Genomic DNA, 10,063 nt, shown 5'->3' on the forward strand with positions numbered 1-10,063 from the left:
AGGTAGTGACCTTTGTCTTCTCAATTATGATCTGTTCAATCGAAGTAGGCAGTATTATGATCCATTGTCATTCAGATAATAAGTTAATTATGTTGCTGCTGTATGAATCTGGGGTAATCAGGTCTATTAAGTCTCAAGCAACAATTTCGACACGATGTCGAGACTGGATGAATTTTTCATCTAATTTATAGAAATTTAAAAATTATATATAAATAGAAATTATTAGAAAAAAATGATAGTCCGTAGAAACAATGCCTAATAAATGCGCGGAATGATAGAGAGCCTTTAGTTGTAACTTCTGCTTTTTCAACACCGTGATCTTTACGACGTAAGGTGAAGCACTGTCATGCAGTAAGAGTGCTTTAGTCCTATTCACTAATCTCGACTGCTTAGTTCTTTGTTAGTTTATCATATCCTGCGATTGTTGACGGTGTCATTCAGTCGTAATCGACAAGCTTCGATTGATAACACCTCAATTAGTCAGCTAAGTGGTAGACCTCCGTGAAGTACTATTGTACAACATGTTTCTTTGCGTTAATTATTGACCATGCGATGTGTGAATTAGATCTAAGAAACGGTATGGTAGAAATACACTACAGTAAGTAGCCGTCAACGCTAAAACTTGAGCCAATTACGGCGGCATTTTATGGCATCCACACCGCGCGATTTTGGTGGTTAAAAATAGGTAAGCCTATACTGTATTTTTAAATACTTCGTTACTTATCTACGCAGGGAAGCGTTCTAAATTTCCTAAGTAGAGCTTTCCAAACCAAAAGATTATGGTACTTTTAGTAGTACGTCACTGAATAGAAAAACTACAAGGCGCACTGTTCCCGCCGTTGTAGTTCTAAGATTGAACCCATATTCGTAAAGAGAATCGTGCTATCCGATCGATTTATTATGGCTCACTGCAACACTGCAATGGTAAAGGTTCCAGTGGCGATATCCGATTGAACAGTCCTAGACAGTTGGAAATAATTCAGACGCATATCCAAAACAACGCGGTTTTTCTTATATATGAGATTAATGTTTCTCTATTACACTGAAACACAAAATAAAAAAACCTGTTTTACATCAACAGGTAATAATCAGCACGTGATACTTTACAGATTGATAGGGCTGGTAGCATTGGACTCGTTCCGCAAGGTAGCTATACGGCGTAATAAAACTTCCAGTATACATTTTTGGGTATCTCGTAGTTGAAATAATTTTTATGAAAATCAAGCAGAAATATTTTTGGACGTTTTTCTATACATATATCTATATAGAATTATACGTATATATCTATAAGGTTGTAGGGTACCTACTGTTATTTTCTACATTTAAATTAAGATAAGCAGTATACTTCTGCAATAAAGGTCGTCAAATAAAGCCTTATTTTTAGCTTTTGCATTTACTCGAATATTTTCAATCTGGAACGAGCAGTCTTCCTAAAGAGTATGTTATTTACTGGTGTTGACTTTCATAAGAGATGCTTTGTTTTTCATCGACAGAACGCGGACAAATGCTTATTTTTACATGCAACACAGAGCGAGCATGATTAGTTCGGTTGTAGGCGGGGTAGGACGGGACTCACGTTCTCAAGAAAAACGTGTTGTTCTCTATAACCCCGGCTTTTTTGTCTTGATTTTTCACCAGGGTTTATTGTGGTATTGTTTCAAGCTGTAACTCACGTATCAAACTAAATAAATGCTTCGGGTTTTACTTCTGGTGCTGTCATTCAACGTTACCTCAAACGGCTGGCTCTTTCGAACCCGCGCTCAGAGGTGCCTGCACTGGGCTTCGAGTCTACACCGTCTTACCTATCTCTAGGTTCAGTAGACAAACACGTTGCCGCTGTAATATTATGGGGCTACGTAGAACGTTGATTAAACGATGAACCGCAAAGCCAGTTGCTAATTCTTCTTTTTTAATCTCGACTACTCTTCGCATACTTACTTGTTTTGCTGTATGTCTACCAGTTCGACTTAAATATTCCGCACATATCTGTTATTTTTTCTCTACCTTATTATTCGTATCATATGAGCGCCAGCCCTACTGTAATTTAGCGTGACCCATAAAACTTAAATCATTTACAAGAGATAGTGGGACCCGTTTTTATACCATAAGTAAGTGTGGTTCGACTCAAAACAAGACTAGATGCCGACTGTATAATGGCTGAAAAGTTCAAAAAGGTTGAAATCGCAGGAAATGTTTCGGGTGGATACAGCATGTCATCTGTGCGTGTACAGCCCATTTATTTCATTCAGCTAGGCCAAACAACAAAAAGCTAGCTTAATCAGTACATGCAGCGCTTCCGCCTGCACTGAAAAGAGAGCTTTCTCATCAGCGTGGGCGATAAGGACAGCGCGTTCTTTACGGGGAGCAAAAATCAAAGTAAAATCTGGTTTAGTTGCGTCTTGCATTATTTATGGTCCTTCGTCCTGCAAGAGGCGTCATTTACGTTGGCATCTGCGCTTCCTTTCATCGACACATTTCAAGATGGAACCAATTTCATAACTCTTCTTCTTCCTCTTTGCAAATTCAGTCATAACAAACAAGCTTTGACGCCGCTTTCGGCTTTAACCTTGTCATCCGCTTATTTCAGAGGGCATCCTCTACACGCCCGGCGTTTGGTTTTCGACTGCAAATATCGTAATCTGCTAGTGTTGAGTATTACTATCGTACATGTCGTATAATCGAAAGAACCACAAGACAACAGGAACAGGATGATTTGGGAGCCCGAGAAAAGAGGCGAGACAGCGAATGAGCAGTTTTAAAAAAAAATAATCTCCTGCACGTTTTTTCGACTAGAGAAATGTTCTCCTAAATGCCCGGTCTTTCTCCTTCGCAGCGTTTTCTCCTTCACTGAGATGACTAACGATGCTCGCTTCCAAGCGCTACCTGCTTCCGTGCACAGATCCTACAGATGCAGCCGATACAACGTTCCACACCGGCTCCATTTGCCAGCCATACTTTCCGCACTAACGTTGACTGTACATGGGGGCATCGATTCTTGTGACACCTTTGATGCCGACATGGACTCGTGTTCTTGAGATCATGTGACCAAGTTCGTCTCATTTGCTGCTGATGCCTTTGTTGGTGTCGCTGCTGTTGTTACCGCTGTTATCAGTGGCCTCACCGCTGGAGAGGTGGTATACGCTGGCAATATTAGGCCGAACGCCAGCAGTAGCCTTAAACCCCCTACCCCTTGTGTGTTTCACCCACTGCATTATGGTGATACTTTCCTTTGCAGTTTGCAATGATAGAACGAGTAACGAAGAGGACTGTCTGCCGGAAGTCGTAAGTTTGGTCCACGCTGTTCGTTCTCCATCTGCTATGAGAAAAAGCCGACTTTCACGAGCGGACGAAGGCGAATGCGGTTACGGCGGAACTCGTATGACCGAACTTGTACAACGCGGGGTGAAGGAATGATGCCGTTAGCAGACAGACTACTCACAGGACAGAAAGGACTGACAGCAATCTAGAAATGCAGCACTCCGTGCCCCGACGACGCATAGGCGGCACATTTGAATTTAATCAAATGCGCGTTGACGATACAGGACGAAAGACGACGAAACGGAAAAGCAAACGACGGATTTCCTATGCTTCTGTCGAGTTTGTGAAAGTAGGAAATACATTGACGCTGGAAAAGATTGCGAATATAAGAAAAGACATTGACATACAATGGGTAGCTGATGTGACAGTTACAATTAAGTTGTTGCAGTATGCGCATAAATTTTAGTAAACGTCAAACAAATACTAAGTGCGTTACGGTACGTCTGTTGTGTCTCCTTATTGCCTCATTCTAAGCGGAACTTACCGTTAAGTTTAGCTAATTTTCTATAGAAGATATATGATTTCAAGAAGTTCCTTCTACGGGTGAGCGATAGACACAGCACAGTCATTTGTGCTGCGTTACATCATCTTCTTGAAAGAGTATATAAGTCAAGCCGTAGAAACTAGTAGCCCATTTAAATAAAGTGTGTGAGTCTAGGAATCATCAAATAGCATCAACTTTTATGAATTCCTTCAAGTTATGGCCGCAAAATTCCAAAGGGTATGAGATATATATATATATATATATATATATATATATATAGAGAGAGAGAGAGAGAGAGAGAGAGAGAAATGCTAAAGTGTTGGCCATGCCCATCGATATTAGCTGGGTTTATCATAAAAGCGTATTAATAAACTAACCAACGAGTGTTTTTGTACGAATATCTAGTACCACTATGTTTTCCAATATGGCGATTTTAGCACGAAAGCGTCAAAGAGGGAAATAGGCGTATGCATGCATGCATGCATGCTTGCAAACACAAACAAACAATATTCGTCACAAAAACTTCCCACCATCAATTGCTTATGTGATATAGTGATCTAAAACTTTGTGCAAAAGTCGCAATGCCAAATGAATTACTTAGCAACAGCGTCTATTGAGGAACCGTTTAGGTCTATGATGGCGTATACACTACTTTTTTGTACTAGCTTATTTATTAGTAAAGGCAATGAATACAGTGTAGCATGCTGAATCAATTTAGAATGCGTCAGAAGAGATAATCGTAGAAAACATCGGTGGGTAGCGAAAGCACTACGCTAGCAGACCGATCGTCTTTACGTAGATTTCACAACAGCGTATCGATCAGCAGCGCCTTCATGGTTCTTTATTCTTACAGTTTACCTTGATACATTCGCAGTAACCTCAATAGCCTTAAATCGCGATACTGTCTTGCAAACGATTTAAAAGCAATGGTTGCATGCACACTAACTGAATAGGTTATGTTTTCAGCAATCAGCACATATACATAGATATCTTTCTTGCATTTTCTTAAAATAGTCTCACACTCAACTTAACGATCACCCACACAGCATACGTACTTTTAGGGGTTAGCTAACGCTGACGTCTTTATGCATAGTCTTCTTACTGAAGACCCTCTGTTTTTGCGTAAACGACTTTCAGAATCTCAAATACAGATGCCACTAAATCACGGCCCCTTTTCAAGGCTGATTCCGCGCCTGCTATGGACCAACAATAGTGCGAAGCGTCTCAGTAGTTCCATAGCAGTTCTTCCAGTGTACGGCAGAAGGATAACATTTACAATACAGACTTGTGCTCGAGAATATACCATGGTTATTAATCGTTTTCAAGGCGTCGTCCTCCTCGGAAGCCTTTTGTTACGTTCAGCTCAATGTTGAACGTTGCTTTCCGAAATCTATTCTCCGGGGCGCGCCTGCGGCCTCATGCACTCGTTATAAGTTGACATCGGGTCGAGTGTTCTAGAGATCATGCTGTTTGTGCGAAGACCAAGCCGAGGCAACCTTCCTGGCTATCATACCGTGGCTGCGTCTAAACAGATCGAAAGAACAGGTTGCAACAAATAAGCAGTTTTGGCGAGGCTTATTTTCACAGCTCGAAACATCCCAAAAACCGTATTTATCTTTAGCTTAGACTAGGCCGAAACATCATCGGTCACCGTTGCGTTTTTCAGGCGCGGGAAAAAAAGTGTTATTTTGCTTCAGCCCATTGCGAAAACGGTGTATGCATGCTATGCTATACAGTGTTCATACAAACAAATCGTACTCTTAAATCCTACTTGTTAGTAGGAAAAATGTTTTGGTACGCTGATTATATTTACTGGCAGCTGCCTGCAATCTTCAGTGCAGAACAGTCCCAGACAGGCCAAATAAACGTTTTAAATAATATTCACTTGAACAATAAAGAGTGATATTATGTTCAGAACGAACCAATTTAACTGTGAATCAATAGCCTAATCGAGAAAATGTACAATATTGACTCTTATTCTGCGAAAAATCCACCCTTGCCTCTATCATAAACATAGTTACAGCGTAAATCAATAAGTTAGCATTGGTTGAACAACAAAGCTTTTTTCTATCTATTGCGATTGCTATTATTATTTAGTTCGTATATTATATTATATGAACAGCACATTATCCACAAGTCGAAAAGATCAGCTCTGCGCCCCTTACGCTGAAACACTCGCCTCATCTTCCCAAAGCACTGCTATTGACTGCATCGAGTGGCGGGGTGAGTACTCGTCCCACTATCTAGCCAGCTATCACACCGTATTACTAAAGACCTTCATCTTTCTATTTCCTTCTCATAGCACATAAGGTTTGAACGTACACGCAGAGGCTTTCAGGCAAAGACGAGCCTATGGGTAGCTTGCGTGGAAGTTCATAACCCTGCAAAAAGTTGCTTTGCGAGTTGAAGGCGGCCGATGGGAGCTGACGGTTTCTCAAGCCTTCCAAACACGCCTCATATTCGACGTACATCAATTGGACAGCTGGATCCCGAACGGCTACTGCTAATGTGGGTCGGGCCCTTCTAGAACGGTGCGAGGCCTTATAAATTTACCGGTGCTGGATCTCGAGTTGGCTAACTATGTGCAATGGTCAAGGGTACGTCTGTGGAAACTGTAAGTATGGGGGCGGCTATCGATGCGTGGAAATGTTAGCCGATGGTGCACGGTAGGAGGTTCAGCATCACAACTTGTTCGACGAGCCTATACTACCAACAAACCAATTATGCCTAAGCGCTAATATAACCCTCGAACATTTCGTATCGCTGCGAGGCAATCCAATCAAGGTACAATTTGATGTACTTTCATTAATTACTACATTGTTACAATTTTTGTTATTACTATTACCTACAATGCCAAAGGGTTCGAGGTAATATAACGAACCGGGAAGCAAGTACGCCGTAACAGACGGTTCGCAAGAATCCTATTTTATACGATAGCGAAATAAAAGAATATCGATGCCTACTTTTCGGATCAACGTACTCAATGTATTGCCGATTGCTTAATTGGCTTTGCGTCGGTAGTAACTTTTCACCGATCCCAACCTCACATGGTTGTCATATTAGTTGTAAGTAGCTCCGATGTGCAACTATTAGGCCAAGTGCACAAAATACGCGAGAAAGAGTATAATTTAAGCAGGGCTTGCTATAGTCGAAACGGCACTAAATCAGGTGCTGACACAGGGCCAAGTATGGGAGAAAATGGTGTTAAAAACGCTGGCTAAGGTCCCATAGTACCTTAGCAAACGTTTAAAAGCATGCCACATATAATTAAACAAAAGTTAACGTCTAAGGCAAGGCTTTTCATAAACATTTTTCGAAACGCAGCTCAACGCGTTTTCGAGCCAATGCTGCGCATGTGTTGCGGCCTAACACTTAAAATAATAAGTGCAAAATTAATATCATTTTGCTAAAAGCTAGAAAAGAATGCGGCGAAGTACAGTGGTGATTAACTTCAATCATCCATATGATTAAGTTAAGGCGGTGCAAAGTTCACAAGTGTTCAGATCTTTCCGAAGAAATCTGAAGAAAACCAATCTACTGCACCCGCACACCTTGTGCCAATAGAGTACAAAGCAGTTCTCTGAAATCCGGTGCCAAATGGTGACCTCGCCCCCCGAGTGCGCTCTACCTGGAAGCCGAGCTGTTGATGCTCTCCCCCCCGGGGGTCAAAAGTCCTTTTTTTTTTCAGAAAAAGCACTAAATGGTGACACAGTGCTGATTGAGGACTCTCCCTTTCCCAGCAAAGCGCAGCTTGGGCCACTATTTAACAACTACACGTGACCAGGCTTAAGCACACGGTGAGGATCGCTAAAGCTCTTCAAGTGTTTTTGCTTATCAGCAGTTAGCTAACAACGAAAACTAATATGCTGCCTAAAAGAAGGACTCTGTGCAGTAAGTATGCATTTAGCTACCGTATTTAGCAGAGATGGAGGCAATTTTTCACACAAGTAAAACGTTCAGATGCATACTATTATGTTATCTGAGTATTGGAATTATATTATATAACGCGAACAGCGTGAAAAACTCGGTGCTGACATTCGGGAATGGTTCGCGACAACGGTTCAACAATGTGTGCAAGCTAACAGTAACTATAACAGGGACGTGTCCTTCAGGTGACAATCAGAGCCAAAAGGCCTCTATCGATTTGGCTTTTGGCCCTTCTGTCAACTAATCGGTTTCTAACTGTCAATTAACTGATTTCTACCGTGCTTAGAAAGGACCTTTGCTATTTGTTTGGTTTTGTTCATTGGCAGAGGTCGATTGTATTAAACAAATGAATTAGTAAAGAAAGAATTAATGAATGTTTGCGTCAGTTTCGATAGGAGATAGGGATTTTAGAGGATAGATTTTAATAAAGAAGGTATGTTACGTTAAAAATGAAGAATTAACAGTATCTTTTTTCAGATCGCAACGCTATAACGTGGTTGTCTTTTGACTAGTTACCATCTAACTGTACTATATAATATAAACAATTACGGTAATCATCTCCCGCTTCTAGAACGACGATTGCTAACATCTCAGGAGAAACAGATTTGCGCTAGGGTGTGGTCAATACGGTTCGATAGAGGAGAAGACTGGGCGATTCGGCAGCTGGAGGCCATTGACTGGGACGTTGACCTGGACGAGGTGAAGATTGACGCAAAGGCAAGCTCGCAAGGCGAGATCAAGATAGCTGAATTGGCTCGCAAGTTCGGTAAAACGAATTCCGAGGTATGGGAGCTCCTAGATGAAAACGAGTGGGACATTGCTAAAGTACGGGATAGACTAACTGCGTCGCCCGCGAAAAATCGAAATGTCTATGAGCAGGTTGATGACGGCTTACCTGACTGCCCAGCCATTGATGGTTCGGCTTTCAAACTTATGACGTTTGCGTCTCGCATGAAATCGCGATTGCAGTTGCTGAAGAGGAGGCTAGACTAGTCAATAACACTACAACCTTATACTTTAATGTTTTGAACAATTATGTAGCATAATAAATTTGTAAATACATATCTACTGTGATTCTTAATTCGCACGTCTATAGATAATCCATATTCCATATTATAGGAAATGGGGTTTGGAGTGAGATATAGAGAACGATATTATATAGTAACGTCAAAGCACGGTATGAGCACACAAAAGAGACGCCTTTAAACGTGGGCCAGAATTAATTTGCTCCTGCTTTTTACTTTATAGATGGAGTAGAAATAGCTTACAGCGCATCAAACGTTTATAGTGTGATTAGAAAATCTGTTTTTTGTCTTTATCTCGAGAGTAATGAAGTTATATGCTTAAGTTGCACGTATGAGTGTGACAAGGTTTTTCCTGCCTTTAAGATCTCATTATGAATATTTCCTCTCTATTGGAAGAAAGTCTAGAAGCCATTCTCCTGGATCGATATTGTAATTTTAAGCAAAAAACATTTCGACTGATTAAAGATTTTTTGGCATTAATTAAATCTAGACCGCAACGATCACCGAAAAGTTTTCGCCGTATTAGAGCTTGATCCATCTTAAAGTGTTCAATTATTTTGAGTTTAGTCTTTTAAATCTTGTTCGATTGTCAAACATTGGTCAACATTACTAAAAAAACATGTAATTAGCATAAAAAAAAAATCGGCTTTTAAGAAAATGGGGCAGAATTAATTTTTTAAAAGAGAGAGGTCTTTCTAGTAAGACGGCTTTTGGATTTTTATTCGATAGTGAATAAGAAGCGTCGTAATATTTACAACATGGTAGCTAAAGAGAATACGGTCCACGACACGTATATCGAGATCTGTAAGAACATTTCAATGCTAATTCTTTAGTTAACTCTTTGAATGCCGTTAGCAACGTCAAAAACATAAATAAAGTCAACATCCACTATATACACAACCGTATACTAGAATGTCTACAGATCTGACAAGCTACAGTTACTACACTGAAATTGTCGCGCGGTAAAAATAACTTTCACCCCGTTAGTCCTCATGAGTTGAGGTCCAACTGGTGCAATGCGCTTGTCCGCTATTTCTAGAGCATATGCAACTCGAAGTACGATTTAATAGTTTCAGTTGCTACAAGTTACATGGGACTAGCCGAAATCGAAGCTACCGAGAGAGTTGTGACACGATAAATTACTTCTCCGCTTAACCATGAAGAATAGCAAAATCACTTGAGGGCTGGTGTAATCTACATTAATCCTAGTTGTCGCCATCTTGTAGGAGATAGAGGCTCTTCTCGATCATCGTTCCTCAATGGAAGTTCGCCGGTCGTTTGGTGCACTCTACACGTCCAGTAATGGTGC

The 10,063-nt window shown here is 40.8% G+C and overlaps 1 protein-coding gene across 1 annotated transcript; it reads left to right on the forward strand.

The window, feature by feature from the left end:
* The first annotated feature begins 7,158 nt into the window (after nt 1–7,158).
* Nucleotides 7,159–8,793, forward strand: LOC111270473 (uncharacterized). The gene is made up of 2 exons (XM_022850723.2): nt 7,159–7,693; nt 8,301–8,793. Exons 1-2 carry the CDS (start codon nt 7,666–7,668, stop codon nt 8,720–8,722), a joined length of 450 nt encoding a protein of 149 aa, XP_022706458.1. The 5' UTR covers nt 7,159–7,665; the 3' UTR covers nt 8,723–8,793.
* Nucleotides 8,794–10,063: the final 1,270 nt, after the last annotated feature.

Source organism: Varroa jacobsoni, unplaced genomic scaffold (genome assembly GCF_002532875.2).
Source record: "Varroa jacobsoni isolate VJ856 unplaced genomic scaffold, vjacob_1.0 scaffold_1474, whole genome shotgun sequence".
NCBI lineage: Eukaryota > Metazoa > Arthropoda > Arachnida > Mesostigmata > Varroidae > Varroa > Varroa jacobsoni.